General features: G+C 39.8%; 1 protein-coding gene across 1 annotated transcript in view; it reads right to left on the bottom strand.

The window, feature by feature from the left end:
* Positions 1-1,306: 1,306 nt before the first annotated feature.
* The window catches only part of LOC149281822 (tubulin polyglutamylase TTLL11-like), a 36,307-nt gene continuing 21,038 nt past the window's right edge, over positions 1,307-16,575 (bottom strand). The window contains exons 5-7 of the mRNA XM_089498978.1: positions 9,974-10,219; positions 5,655-5,761; positions 1,307-1,590 (exon numbers count right to left, since the gene is read on the bottom strand). Of these exons, the coding sequence (XP_089355104.1) occupies positions 1,307-1,590; positions 5,655-5,761; positions 9,974-10,219 (637 nt within the window). The remainder of the gene's footprint in view (positions 1,591-5,654; positions 5,762-9,973; positions 10,220-16,575) is intronic.

The following is a 16,575-nucleotide window of genomic DNA, read 5'->3' as shown; positions in this document are numbered from 1 at the left end:
AAGACATAAATATAAAAAAAAAATGACAAATAAATATGTTAAATACAGTAGGTGATACAAAACGGTTCAAACGCCAAAAAGCAAAATAAATGCCACGTTAATAAGGGTGGGAGCAGAAAACGGAGGGTCAGACGGAACCCTAATGCCTTTCGTGAGGATGTATCGAGGTCAGGATACTATAATACTTCTAAAAATGTCCGAGGCTTTAGTTAAATAATCCGGCTACAGTATTGCGCAATAGCCATGACGAAGGAGGACAAATACGTCGATTTCTACCATATGACAATATTTTATCCCGTTTCATTGTCAACCAAAAATTCAATTTTAAATATTTGAATTTAAGAATCTCTGAGAAATCCCCCGAGATTCATTTATTTTATACCCCAATTTTTTTTTTTGGGTGAAATGTAAAAAAAAAATTAAAAAAAAATTCCAAATATAAAACTTTAAAGAAAATCATACAGAAGGCTACGCGCCAAAATGTATCGGTATCGGGTAGGTTTTTTCTAATTTGTAGGTTTCAATTTCAATCATTTTAATTGTGACGTTAAACTTCTTATGCCGTCCGTGCAGAGTCACACCTCTGTATTTGTTAATTAGGAAAATTAGGAAAAAGAATCAAACGATTCTCTTATCGCACATTACAGAGTCGAGACAATCCCGTTTGCTTTCTGTGTAGTTGCGATATCCTTTTTTTTTTGTAGCTTTGAAATATTATTTGCATACAATTAGAAAGTAAAGACGACTGTGGGTACAAATTAAATGATTTGAAACCAAACCAGAGGGGTATTGTGTGCAGTAATGCCGTCGTTGGTGCGGTGTATTCCCGGAGGCTTCATGGCTCTGTTAATAAAATAACGCTTAATAAGTTCTATCGTAGCAATAAAAACGTCCACGTAAAAAAAATGGTTATTTCCGTGTCCGCGTTCTACATTGGAATGCTGTGCAGCCAATAGGAGATAAGCAGGGGAGAGATTCAGCCTCCCATTGGCTGCTTATTGTTTCCGTAGCCGTTCCTCCAAGTTTGTGACATGCGTGCCGTATACATTGTGACAAACACAGCTTACTATAATAGAAATCTCTAAAAACGATGAATATGGAAGGAATATCTGGGCTCTCTGTGTTTCCCATGATTCTTAGTCAGCCATATTTGATGGCGGAAGCTCAGGATGGTGCAGATCTCCCACGATGCTCTCCTAAACATATTTTGGGGGAGGAAGCTTATAGCGGCTACGTCACTCCGTTAGAGAGTTTGAGGGGGGGTCCATTTTATTTTAGGTCTTTTTTCCCCCCCATAAAATAGTTATCAAGAGTGTTGCAGCTTGTAATGAGTGAGTTTACAGGAAGTGCTAGTGCGACTAAAGAGGGGAGGATATGATGTCACGCTGAGGTCGGTGTGTCGGCAGCTGCTCAGCGCCGTTCTCCGTTCCAGGGGTCCTCTGCCGCACGGCGGTCTCTTCTCATCCACGGACTCCAGGTGGCTTTCGCACAAGTTTAGCAGAGACTCCACTTGCTGTCGGAGAGGAAGCCCTTTAAACCGTCTTTGAGCCAGGTAGAAGAAAGCCTCGACAAATGCCTGAAGACACATACCTTTAAGATAAAAAAACCAGAATGTAAATTCAATTTCTTCACAAAGGAACAGCTTTTGGGAATCTATTGGGAAGATATCTTAGGATTCTATGGATCCACCATTTATATTTCCTCCCGACAAAAGCTAAGCCTAGGCCGGCTCGATAACCTTTAGCTACATTCGCATGATTGACATCATTTCTCCAGCCTCCATTCATCACCGTCACCACTTAAAGGGTTAATTAAATACCCCATGATCTTAGTTTGGAATGTATACAGCTGTATAGACGCAGATCCTATTCTCTCATCGTTATAGATCTTACTACTTATTCTCGGCACGCCAATTAGTTATCCTAATCAAGGCTTCTTATTGGCGGAAGTAACGCTCTACGGCTCCACTCCTGTCTTTGGATACTCGGAGCGGTCCCTGTACCAAAACCACTAAGAGGAACGCGTAATAGAAACGAGGTTGAGGCGTCCGGTTCCACTTTCCGACGGGTAAATCATCCGTGAGCCGACGGAACGCTTTGTGTTGAGACAGAAATCACTATATTTGAATTTTCAGAATGAAAGTAGCATTGTACTTCCCAACAAAGAACAATCCATTAACTTATTTCTATCTGCCCTTTTTTTGTTGTTTTTTTTTAAAATTAAGGCTTTTTTAACAACTTTCTGATTTTAATTAGTTTTACAGGCAGTTAGGGCCACGGCCCCGCAGACGCGCGCCAACACAGAACGAAACCTAGTCGATCGACGATGCGGAATTTGGAGAATACAGGAAAATGTATTCGCAATTGACACATTTCACGGGGATAGCGTAATGATACATTGTGTTCATTTGTGACAATAGCTGTTAAAATATCCTTTGACAGACGGCGGTTCTTTAGGGGGAACGTTCTGTTTGTGCTCTTAGAAGCGCACAGGGATTTTCTGATTACTGGTATTACACGTGATTGTTACTTTTGGCTTTCTTCGCTTTTTTTCTTACTTTGTTTTTCTTCGCTTTTTTCCTTACTTTGTTTTTTTTTTTTTTTCATATTAAACGTATCATTGAGATGACATCAAAAATCACATTTTAACTTTTTATAAAGTTACCCAGCAGTCAAAACTCAGACTCTATACCCCCTGTGTGATTGTTAAAATAATTGCGACGATAACCGGTTGTAATAACTTTTTTCTTTTAATATATTCAGTTATCCATCCCCAAGATCTCACGCCGGTGAATTCGAAGCCCAAGTTAAGGTCACTATTAGCGTCCATCATCGCAAAATCAAAAAAAAAATTTAACACTCAAACTTTAATCAGTCGTTGGCCTCGTCTTAGATTCAGGAGCCGTTTGTCTATCCCATGCATGTTTAATACCCTCACTGTATCACCCTCTACCAATTCTACTGGGAGGCCGTTCCACTTATCCACCACCCTCTCGGTAAACTAAAAACCTCCTTCCATTACACCTAAATGTAGATAATTTTCCAATAAGAACTGCAATACGTGTTTGTATTGATGAAGAAAGGTAATAATAACCGCAGAGCGCTGAGATATGAAGCTAGGCACAGAAAATTGACTCGTGCTTTATGTATTTCAAATAAACATATCTCAACATCTAGTCCCTATTACGGTACTAGCGGGCCGTTATCTTGTAAGCTGCTTAATCAATGTTTACATACAAAATGTTATTTCAGATCTACTGTTCTCAAGTGGCTATTGAGGTTTGCTAATGTTTCGTGGATGGAACAAATTAAGCGGGATAATAGCGGGTATAATCAAGGAGCGTCGGATTAGAACAGTCTTTCCGCCAAGCGACAGAGAGATAGAGAAACATTAGATTTTAATAGAGAGTTGGGAGTTTTTATTCGAGGGAATCCATTCAGCACGAATACATATTTCGCAGAGAAATATAGCGGTAAATTCATTGCTTAATGGTCGATGGAGGATTGTAGCCCCTTCCTCCCCCCCCCCCACCTCGATGCCTTAATACCCGATCCGGATCACTGGGACTCTTTACCATTATTATGCCATCTGGACGGGGTATTAGAGGCAGTGCCGTCAGTATCAGGTGGGGTAGTGATGATAAAATTCCCGATGTAAAGGTCGGGAGCCGGTCTGGCTGGTTTGAAGAGCGCAGGGGAACGTTATAATTAATCAGGCAATTAATTTGGCCGTTTCAATCGAGTTCTCAGAAGCTGCTTATAGGGTTGGTATTCTGGCCAAAACGTACCCAATCATACTTAATAATACGAGCAGAAAATCGGGACATTTAATCATACTTTGATGTCGGTAACCATGATTGGGTTAGACTGCCGAGGATGCTGCCACCGGGAGCCAACCATGGACTTTCCAAACACAAGGGAAACGAGAACCTCTAGATTGTAAGCTCTTTGATCAAGGCCCTCCTTATCTTTTCTTTCTATAAGTCTATATTGTTATTTGATGTGCTACCTGTTGGGTCCTGTCTACCCACTGTACACTGCTACAGAATATGAAGGTGCTATATATATATATATATATATATATATATATATATATATCATTTAATAATGATGAATAATAATAACCTTAATTCACCCAATGCAGAAGCTATCGTTTGCATATGGTTCTGCATTATGACATCACAAAAGCATGACATCGCTGCACAATGCAGATTAATTTTTTTTTTTTTTTAACCTTGCTCTAGTTTGCTTAGAAGAAACTGAAAGTATTAAAAACTAAATATTTATCTTCCTTTCTTTTTTAAAAAAAATTGTATTTTATTTAGATTTATTGATATTTTTTAAGAGAAAACGGCAGGTTTATATCGGCGAATGTTCTTCATTAAATAAATGTTTCTATACCCACAAAAAAACCAAAAATAATGAAATATTCTTTGAAGAAGAAACAAATGATCTGCTTCATTTTCAGTGTAATGATTTTGGATCAGGAAAGCCCAGGACATGTGGTTTGGCATTAGGGACCAATTGAACTTCCAAACAATGTGTAATGGACCTTTAAATTTGCAATTGAGCTAACTGCAGAAACGGCATTATTAAGAATAACATGATTACGTCTACTCGGTGTGTTTCGGGGGTAATCCTGGTGGAGTCCAATAAAGGCTAGATGGTAAATACTTTTCGGCAGATGCGCGCTCTCTATTTCAAGTGCAGGCTTCTTTCCAGGATAATTTACTAACCAATTTCCTAATCCCATCCGTGCCGGCAAATAGACGCGGCATTATACGGCGGCAGAATTAAATGTCAGCGAAACAGGTTTCCTATCTGCAATGAGGGAGGGAGAGAGAGAGAGAGAGAGGACTTTTTTTGTCAAGCAAAATAAGTAGGGATCTGCCAATTCTGCAGAAAATGTTCAGCCCGTTATCTTTTTTTTTGGGGGGGGGGGGGTGGATTCAAGGCAATAATTATAAAATCAAGCATGTTTTTTTTTTTTCTTCAGGCTAATGCAGATACTATGCTAATCATGGACGACGTATCATATGGCTTCTGAGCAGGTAGTCTGTATAGCGATAGCGCCATATGTTGGCTTATTGAGTTGGTGTTGATGACGAGCATAAATTTTAACATTTCCATGTAAATACAGACAGTGGTGCAGAAATTAGCATTTTGAATTATTTAGAAATATACAGGTGCTTTAGAACATATATAGTATAAACATAAACGGTAGATAAGCGGCCTCCCAGCAGAGGTGGTAGAGGGTATTAAACATGCATGGGATGGACATACGGCTCCTGAATCTAAGACGAGACCAACGACTGATTAAGGTTTGAGTCTTTACAGCAGGAAAACGGAGAGACTAGACGGGGGCCGGATGGGGCCGATCTGCTGGCAAGCTCTGCGTTTCTATGGCCTGTAGGTACAGGTACTATATACATTCTATACTTGCACATTCTATATATGAGCCCTAGAGGTTCTGCCGGGGACGACGAGGCTCCGGACCCTGCCGGATTCTTCTTCTGTAGCCCACGCTGCCGCAAGAATTTTCTTCATTTGGAGAAAATGAAAGTTTGTGTCACCGGGGAAACAACAAAGAAAATAACTAATCGGAACCGAATAAAAATGGAAATACATTCAGTGCCTGGATGAACATAAAATTACCTGATTCTCTTTGGTCCAGACACGCGCTGTTCCACCTCCTCGTTATATCGATGTACAAAATGTCAACCGACGCCATGGAAAAGCTGCCGCTGCTGAGCTTACAGCTCCTGCCCGAGGAAGAGAAGAAACGGCCATTTCTTTTTATTAACAGAAATTCATTTAGAATTTCATAAAAATTAAGCATTTTTTCTTTTAAAGGGTTTTTAATTATTTTTTTCCGCTTGATCATGCATATCTGCCAAGTGTCCTGTTTTTGGGGGACTGGTTTTCATACCGGACGACTCGTCACCCTAAACTCTACGACCCAGAAGAAAAAACGATACTAATGCGATACGTGTTCCGAGGGGTTTTTTTTTTTTTGTTTTTTTTTAAATGCTCGTCACTAAAAAAAGGAAATCACTTGGCTTTTGTTTTGGGCTTAAAGAGCCTCTAATAAGCAAAATGAAGAGCGAATAAACCGAGGGTTCTTATTATTCTGTGCAGTCAGCGCCGCTTTGCTGTAAAACATATTAAAATGAACGAGGTTAAGGAAACTCGCCGCTTAATGCGCGGGTCACGTGACCGCCGCCGGGAACGCTTATTCAGAGGGGCTTCAAACAAATCCAGAACCCCTGCTGGCCGCTTTTTAGGTTTGATGTCGTGCTTTAGTTTAAAGTGTATCACTTAACGGATTCTGAATGCAAATAGACCCCCGGCGAGATCTCTTTAGTAATGGGGGTCCTCCGTAAAAAAAAATAATAATAAAAAAATAATATATATATTCATTTTATCTAGGAACTTGGCTACAGGATGCACTCCCTTCTTTTGGGGTTATGGCTGCATTCAGGAGACGGGGTTACTAACACATACCAGCGGGGCTAGGGTAGAGAGTCGGTGGAGAGAGGGCGTGATGGAGCCTGTAATGGATCCACATGACCAGTCTGACGTTCTGGCCTTTCTCCTCCCCCCACTCCCCAAAAAAAGTCTACCTGAACCAATAAACAACAACCAGCAACCTAACAGTAGGGGAGAGGTAATGTAAGGGGGGAGAGGGCAGGAATAATCATGCAGATATTGCAGTTTTTAACCCCTTAAGGACAAGGGCTTGTCCTTAAACCCATTAAAGACAATGCATTGTGAGCCTGTACACGTACGGGCTTTGTCGTGAAGGGATTAATCTGGATAAACAGAGTGCGCTAAACAGAGAAAAATCATTACACGGGATCTAATCCTTCTTTTGGTTTTACTTTATAATTGAGCATTTCAAGTAACTTCTGAAGTTTTTTTGGGCTGAATTCCCCTTATATTAATAAATATGTTTAAAATAAAAAATATATACGACGCTTCTTGTTTGTTCTCTGGATCCTGTCTTAATTGAATCAATGTGAATGCACACTCAATCAAAACTTAGTAAATAGGAAGAAACATATCGATCAGAGCAGCCAATATTGACTTTTAGATACCGGGAGTATTATTGTTTGAAATTACTGGGATTTTGGGATTCAATGAAAAATAACAACTCTGAGAAATTGACAAGCCAGGGCTTTTAAATTTTTAAAGGAGTGACATTATTTTGTGCTTTAGCTATAAAATCTGTTCTAATATTTTTTAAATATTAACCTTTTTTTGACAAATTGAATTATTAATTTGAAAAAAAGAAATAGAACTTTATATTTAAAATATATTTTTCTAAGTCCAGGACTCCAAAAGACCCCACATTAAAGAAAAAAAACATTATATTTCAAACTATTCAAGTGTTTAAAATAAAAAAGAGCTTAAAGAGACACTAACAATGCGTCAGTGGACACGGTCATATTTTTCACAGTCACAAAATAAGGCTTTTTACAGTCAGAGATAAGGAAAGGATTTGAGAAATTGGTCTCTTCTTTATCTTTTACGATAAAGAAAAAAAAATTGAGAGATGGAAATTAGCATAATTCCGGCTGCCCGGCCTTCTGAACGCGGGGGAAAAAAAAGAAATAAATACAAACAAAAAGAAATAAAATAAATAAAAAGTGAATTTTACGGTTATTTGAATTACTGGAATCTTGAAGTCTATCCAAAAGGTCAACATAGTTTCTGTAATTGGATGAAGCTCGCTATGGAAGGCTGTGTTCCAAAAATAATGTTTCCATTATCAATATGAATAAATATTTTTGTACGTGCGCAGCACTTTATATTAGTCTACGACGTATTATTAAATGGAATAAATACAATTTATTCCTATTATTTTATAGAATTCATACCGGACGTATACACACTACGCAATTTTTTTTTAGATTTGGAGAAAATATATATTTAAATATTCTAAAACAAAACAAAAAAAAAAGTGTACAAAAAATAAAAAATGCCCTTATATAATGAAACCCTATAATAATAACATTATAAATAATAACAATATGCATCAAAAAAAGGCAAACAGGGCTAGAATATATAAATTAAAATATTTATAAAAAAATAAAAGTAAGAAAAACTTTATTTGTGGCTAATATATGATTTTTTCTTATTTTTTTTTATCTCTAGGAGTCAGTAATAAATACACAACTATGTTTAATGTATTAAATGTATTATTTTCTTTGTGATGTACTACTGTTGTATAAGGAATTTTAAAAATACAATTCTAGTGCCCTCCAAATAATGAATTTTGATAGGAATCATGAATCCATGACTTTAAACATTAACCCCTTAATAGTTCATGTCCTTACTACCAGTGCGGAAATGTTTGCGTGTCATTCTGTACCAGGTGTTTGCATGAATGGATGCTTTAATGGGTTCTATGTCCAGAAATAAGTATCATCCAGGAATGGGGAAAAGAACACGAAAGTAACCTCCTCATATCTATAAAACCAAGATCAGCGCTGTCCGTTGTTGATGGGGAGGGCTGGATTTTGTCGGCCCAACAAGCTGGAGGGCCAGACCCACATATGTGGTATAGACAAACACGCTTTGAACATAACACACACACTCACACTAACACACTGGTAAACACACACACACACAATCACACTAACATGCTGGTAAAGATACACATTTACACACACACAATCACACTCACACACTAACATATACCTTTCTAATACACACTCACATTAAAAGACCCCCACTCAGTCACGACACCTCCACAGCCTTACCTGGTCCAGAGCCCTTCCTTATGGCTGCTCACACGCTGTGCAGGCAGCAGCAATATTACCGCGTAACAGTCCGTTACATGACCCTACTGTCTTCGTGCCTCTGTGAATGGGATGATCCAACCAGCAATGGTCAAGTTTGAAGAATTTTGGACCGGCTCAAGGAGCAATTGCCCCCCCGTCCAACCTGCCCCTGCTTCTTATCTTACTAGTTGCTGTTAACCATGGGGGTTGCAACACAATACGGTGTTCAACACACGACAAAGCGGGAGTAAAAATGAAGAAAGTGGGTCGGGGATAACTAGATAGGTGGCCCAACTAAGTAGATAATGGCCTATAAAGGATATATTCTAACAAGTAAGGTCTCTCTCTTAAGCCCAGCAGGGATGTCCCTTATTGGCGAGAATGGTCAACATTAAGCATTTCCTCAAATATATTAATAATGGATTGACTTTAATTTATTCTGTTTTATTACTAATCTGTGAATAATTCTCGCTCAGTCGCTTAAAAATAGCTGTTTCAGGCGCAGTAACTTTCTGCTTGAAATATGTTAGCGAGTTTGAAATTAGATAAACAGTATGTGTCATTAAGAGGGAAAATGAGCTGAGGTGATCCCATCTGTTAGGAAGAAATTAATCTTATCGTAAGTATGGATCGCGGTGCTATAAAATGTGTAGGCGGCTTTTTTTTTTGTTTAAAGCGACAGAGCCCAAAAAGGGTAAAGGTGCTTAACTCGGCGCGTCCCCCAAAAGGAAGAAGAAGGGCCAGCGAGCTGCGGTCTTCCTCATCCACTTCCATCATTGAAATCCATTGGATCCAATGGAAGTTCCCTCAAACCAGCTTCCAAGAAGCCCAGAAGTGGGCCAAGTTGGACCATCACCAAGAGAGGCCAACGATGGGTGGGTGGTACAGGGACGAGATAAAAGGGGGACCAAGGCAGGTCTTTGCTCCTGAAGACCACCTGGCCCGTTGCATGTCCACAAGTATGGTTGCATTTGGCTTAGTGATGCTCTAAATGTACCCTGGAAGCTGGATTCGGAAACTACGGTGGCTCAAGAGGACATGAAGAGAAAAGCAATATAGAGAAAAAGGTTGCACTGAAGGTGGGCTACATCATAAACACCCATTAGATATGATTAACGCGGCCCAACCACGAATACAGGTTTTATTCACTGGAAGCTTTATTAACCCTTTGTTTTTGAACTTACTGACCTTATAAACGTCCTGAATCCCGTGGCCCCCAACTTCATTGTGCCCTTGATTCCAAGGAACCGTATAAACACAGAAGACATTCGTTCTACCAGGTGAAGGTAATTGAAATGTTTGGCGTACTTTGGAAACACTTGCTTGAGACAAAGAGACGGTAAATTGCTTTCCGAGCTTTGATTAATCTCCGGCTCTGCTCGTTCCGTTGTTCCTGTGAGCAGCTCTTTCTTTGCCGTATCGGAGGAAGACGATCTATTGGAAAATAAGCATACGAGAGGCGTAAATTAAAAGAAACGGCAGAGGGTGACAAATTGCACTCAACAAGAAAGCAAATCTGATGAAAGTACATTTAATACCGATGGTGATCGTTCCACGACAGCTTCAGAAACAGGCCAGGCTGAGATAAGGTCTACTAGAAAACACCACTCCTTCCGAGTGTCACTGTTTTCAGAATGGACAGTCCCTCTGGGCCCCAAGTCCATGACGTCCCCTCTTTTCTAGCAGGTCAGAATGTTTGCTGGGTATAAGGGTATCGCAGGGTTCTACAGACATAATGTTGCCATTTTCTTAACGCGGATTACTTGCCCCACACTGAAACAAGTGTCACCCCAAGAAATACATACCACCCAACAGTCCCGATTTTCATGCATTGTGCCATGCAGCTGTGTCACTGTCCAGCTTTTGCGAGCAGTGGGGATCATGGGCTATTTGGGGGGTTCTCTGATCTTCCCTGACTGTCTTGGGGAGCGATAAAAAAAATGGGGGGGTCTCTGCTGTTGCGTCTCCGATGGGACCACCTCATCACATTCTGAACATCAGGTAAAGTGGCACCTCTGGCCCTGGCCACTTCTGGCTCCGGTCCACCCACTTTCATCTCTAGTCCTGCCCCTCACCTCTTGCCCCACCCCCTAACACAGGTATGTACACCTGAAATGTTGACAATTCACTTTACTAACAGCATAAACACTCTACGTCTACAGTTTTAATCTATGAACATAAGATATTTCACCCCATTTTCAACCATTTATTCTTTTTTTTTATTAAATAAATTGAAAATATATGCTATAACTGGCGAACACGGCATTCTACACCCCCCTAAAATAATAGGAAAATGTAAAATGTAACTTATAGTTAAAAACAGCTAAGAAGTTCTGAAATGCTTTTGTCTATGAACGTCTCGCACACTTATTCCATCTTTATTCGATCTTTTTATGGTGTGGGGGGGGGGTTTATTCTAAGCAAGTGTTAGGTTTGCGCGACGCAGCTAGCTGTCAAAAATAACAAGACACTGAGAAAAAAAACAAACAATATGCCAATAAAAGAAAAAAAAAAAATCACTTAAATTCAAAAGAACAAGTGTTATTGTTCGACAGATGTTACTCTGAAAACCTGTGCTAGGGAGAATCGGGCGACGTGCCACCCACAATAATAAAGAAATCCCGGATAATAAAGGAATCTTTAAAAAAAAAATGTGTTTTGAACGGCGGTATAGTCACGTTGCAAGCTACGAAAAAAGAAAAACCTGACTCAAGGTAACGGAAACCGAAAAACAAGCTTAATAATAAGAATCACATCTGTTTCCTTTGTATACCTTACAACTTTTATCTGATGAAGTAAAAGCCGAGATCGCGTTTTAAACATCTGCTCTTTTTTTACGATATTGCTGTCGCATCTCGTAGCTTTTAATGGATTCCTGGTCTGCGGGAAAAATGTGCATTTACAAAACTTCATTGTTTCTTGATTTTTAATGTTAATGGGGTCCCACGTACACACACGGGGGGTGGTTAATATAATAAACCTGGCGTCCTTCTTCAGAGGCACATGTCTGCTTTTGGACCCAAATCCCTGATGTCCCTCTTTCCTCCCCTGATGTCCCTCTTTCCTCCCCTGGTGCCCCTCTTTCCTCCCCTGATGCCCCTCTTTCCTCCCCTGATGCCCCTCTTTTCTAGGAGGTCACCAGAATCAGGAATCTGCACACACCACAGGAACTCAGGGGCTTAGCTGTGCCAGGAAGGGCCAGCTCCCCAGTAAATCAAAATACAAAAAGGCTCCAGGCACTCAAGGGTTCCACTCAGGCAGGTTTATTGAAGAAGAAGGACAACGTTTCGACCTAGGAGGTCCGAATGTTTGCTGGGTATGAGGGTATCGCAGGGTTCTACAGCCCTAAAAGCCCCGATAATGTGTATAGAAACAGCAGGAAACAGATTTAAACTGTTTATGGACCAACAAGAGCCAAGAGGACACCACAAAAGTTTAAAGGGACCTCAGCTATCATATGAATTAAAGTTCATTTGATGGCCCTTTAAAAATCTCGGTAAAGCCACGCCCCCAGTCACACCTCCTATCACACCCCCAAAAGTGTCCATGTTTGCCCCTGGAGCGTTAAAAATTTCCCCCTCCTATAACACTCTCATTATGCTCGTGCCCAGGGAATTTTTTTTTTTTTTTAAAGTTTGCACCTTGGATTTCTCAAATAAAAAAAACAAAAAAGTATATCAGCAAAAATATATAATACGAAAAATCATTTTTGCTTCAAAACTGGGGTTTATTTATCTCTTAAATAAAATACAAAAAATATTTTTCCCAAAATCCTGACCGTCACTGAAATATTCTGTGCACAGACCTGCCCCTTAATCTTTTGGTTGGAGGGATCCATAATTCAACAGACTTTTTTTTAAAAAAAGGCATTTTCTCAGCTCACAAAACAGCGAAGTTTGTCTTCGTTAATTTCGCAGAAACTTATTTTGCTAGCAAACAGCGCGCTCGCCGTCTCTTATTATTCACACAGTCAAAACTCTGTTCATCAATCATTCTTCTATTAAATTATTCATTTTTAATAAGCAGCGCATTATACAGAAGCAGAGATTAACAATCTGGAATTGATGCATGGTTTTCTGTCGAAACTCCGGTAATAAAATATAAAAATAAAAAAGTCAGACAAAGCAACGAGCGGAACGGTGTAATCTCTCACTCTCTCTTTCACGCAAAGTGTGGAGACTCGCACCTTCTAAAGTGAGACCAATAAAACGTGTGGCGTGTCGACAAACAAAATAACATTAATGGAGTCTGGAGCGGTCTTTAGGAAGAAGCGTTAGAATAAAAATATTAGTTAAGATCGGTAAACTTTTTAGCCTTTTTTTTTTAGGCACATCATTTTTTTTAAATCAGTGGCAACTCATGGTCCATAGGGGTCAACGTCTTGACTTTTCCATCATTAAAAAAATAATAATAATAATAAATAATAATGGATAAATATGTGATCAATATATAACGATAAGAAAATAAAAAAGCCAATACGACAAAACAATTTATAATAAAAATATGGTGGCATCAAAGTCTGCTACTCATTGAAGATCCTACATTTCCAAATTGGGGCTATACCTGAAAAGCCCCCTCACGGTGCTCTGAAGAGTCGCGAGGAGGACACGTGGGAGCCTCAACCTTGGACGCCTCTGATAACGTTATGAAGTCCTTTTACGAACGGAGGAACGTTTCACTGTCCGTCGTTTTATCTTTTTTAGGTGGTTAAAACCCAAAATTAATCTTCACCAAAAATATGGGCTTTAATATCTGGGCCCGATGTGTTTGTATGTCCTAGTTGGCACAGGAACGTTTGGCTGCAGGTACCGAGCTGCCTCGTGGAGTCACCGTAGGGGGATAATAAAGGTGCTTTTCATAAAGCATTAATTGCGCTCTCCTAGTACGGTAACCAAATTAACAAAGCAGAGAAGTCATTTCATTTTTTCCTCCGAAGGTCTAATGGCAGGAAAACAACACAGAGACTTCTAAGAAGCCTTTTCAGCTTTTTACGGCCACAACCACCCATTGGGTCCTGAAGGGTTTGGATCACTAACTTTTGAGAGATAACATCTTAGAAGGTTCCTGAGTCAGACATGGGCTATGGGCAATGGGCTCTGGGAATGGACAGTGGGCTCTGGGAATGGACAGTGGGCTCTGGGAATGGGGAATAGGCTCTGGGAATTGACAGTGGGCTCTGGGAATGGGCAGCGGGCTCTGGGAATGGGCAGTGGGCTCTGGGAATGGGGAATAGGCTCTGGGAATAGACAGTGGGCTCTGGGAATGGGCAGCGGGCTCTGGGAATGGGCAGCGGGCTCTGGGAATGGGCAATGGGCTCTGGGAATGGGCAGTGGGCATGTGCAGTGGGCTCTGGGATGCCCTTCCGGCATGGTTTAAAGTGGCAGGCCGGTCTCTGTCCTGGGCCTAAATGAACTAAATTTCAATAATTCCCCCATGAAGAAAAAGAAGCCCGTGTATTATTTTCCTTAAAAAACAAAGTTTTAACGACCAATATTTTATCATCCAGATATAAGTAATAAGTCGTTTACGTCGGGGGAATAATAAAATACATCACAACATCAATTTTCATCAGCAGAGGAACTTAATAATGCAATAATAGCGGGTTAATTTAACGAGCTCGGTGAGTACATTAAAAAGCCGTACATCAAACAATGCCTCGCTAAATGACATTTTCTACGTGAAAATTCACTATCGCGTTCGAACACAAGTGCTCTTCTCTCCCTTCGCGTTTTTTCGGTATGGAAAATTGTTCAGTGTCAGAGACTAATTATTGCTTAAAGTGTGACGATAAAAATCATTTTGTGAAAATAGGACGGGGAACAGAAGTTAAATTATATTGTATATCACTGTCCCCGGTATAGTTCTAGTTTTGGTTTCTGTCGCCGCCGAAAAAAAAAAAAAGTACAACGGATTTAATCTCTTTCAAAGCCATATCGAGTCTTAGAAAATTTAAGGTCTGTTTTAAACAGAATTTTAATTTTAATGAAAGCTGCAGGGAAGGCTGTTTATTCGTCTTATCTTTTCCTACCTGGTGATTACGTTAATTTATACTTAATGGAAATAGATATTTCTAATCCCAAAACAGGGCGAGCATCTGCCTACGACGATGTACTGCGAAGCCTTGAGCTCCCGATGATTGATGCATTAAAGTCGGGACAGGCGGCAGCGATGGAAGAAGATTTTTTTTCTCTCGTGCATAATAGCTAATTTTTTTCCTTTTTTTTTTTTTTATTGTTTAAAGTTTTTTTATTTGTCATACCCTGAAAAATAATGTTTATATTCGGAAATTATTCTGCGGATTCTGATCCCCTTTGGGTCCGATCAGTATTCAAACTGTCACATGAAAATAATAATACTACCATCACAAAGCATAAATTTTAAGGATTTTTTTCTCTTTCTCAGAAGTTCCTAAAAATTAGAATTTTTAGAAACTTTAGATAAATTAAAATATCCCATCTGTGTTGTTGAATATAGCATCGGTTCTCCGGGTCAAGGGAGCGGCATTTAGACACACCCATTCCCCTCCTCCATACAGATTTAAGCTATCTGGGACAAGCCCCGCCCATTAGGTGGCTAGCCTCACCCTTGTACCCAGCTGGCCCTGCCTCTCACTAAGCGGGATAGTCACTCTATTAGTCGGTGACTAAGGAATGTTCCTGTTCCTTACCATTTACCATTTTTGTACTTTACATCTCATATTTATAAATTCAGAAAAAGGGGGGAAAATCCTTCCTAAACTCCATGCTTTTAGATGCTTTTAGACCCGACGTATGATCTCTTTGCAATATTTTATAATAGCAGCTTTCTGGCAAAATGCATTAGCAGCGAGTGGCTGGGATTCTAGAAGGCGGTTAAGGAAACATTCTAGACGAAAAAAAATATATAATAAACTGATGAAAAGCTGCCCTGACTCCTCATTAAAATACCATCGCTGGCGATTTCTTGTCAAATCCCTTCCCTAATGAGTGTGCCTGGTCTCTGAAAGCTTATCTCCCCCCCTATACCAATTATGCACACACATTATATATATACATACAGTGTATATATATATATATATATATATATAGTGCTCGAGGACGGAGCTGATTGTTACATATTGTTACGAGAGGGGAGGCAGCATCGCAAGCGGGGAAATGCATTAGAAACAAAGTGGCAATAACCGGGCAATACAATAAAAATCCTCAAATATTGTTCCCGTCTCAGAAAGCCTTAAATGATGCAATTTCTCAACCCTAATGCTCATCCTGGTGATAAAAGTCACCCTGTGCTATTAAACAAATTTAATGGTCTTGATTTTGTCAAACAAAAGGTTTAGCAGGTCCTGCCATGAGTATCTTTCAATTAATCTAATGACAGAATCCATCTGGATGCTCGGTCCACGGATCACCTTCAAAAACTCCAGGAAAAAGCTGCCTTCCTGGAGTTTCTTTACCTTTAATGGGTTTTTTAAGGGGAAAAAATACTATATTTTTTGGAATAGCTTGTAATAAAATCTAGGATTTTGAAATAGTCGTGTGCATTGGGATTGGACAGTTAGCGTCACCTGACCAGAACGCTGTCGATAAAACAAGGATGGAGGACAAAGCGGAGTTTAGGAACCAAAGAGGTGCTTTTGGAAGCCAACCCTGAACCTATGCTTCTTTAGAATTCTATATCATATTCAATGGAGTCATTTTTTTTAGGGTTCAGGCTACACGTTAACAGGACAACAGAAGTAAATTTGTTGCCCCTCATGGTAGCTAATGAGGGGCAACTAAACAGTGTGTTAGGCTGAAGATGAGGACAACATG

The sequence above is a fragment of the Sceloporus occidentalis genome, unplaced genomic scaffold (genome assembly GCF_023333645.1).
Source record: "Sceloporus occidentalis isolate IW3139 unplaced genomic scaffold, rSceOcc1.0.p SCAF_127, whole genome shotgun sequence".
Taxonomy (NCBI): domain Eukaryota; kingdom Metazoa; phylum Chordata; class Lepidosauria; order Squamata; family Phrynosomatidae; genus Sceloporus; species Sceloporus occidentalis.
Note: the sequence above shows the minus strand (reverse complement) of the source record. Positions and strands in the feature narration are given on the sequence as shown.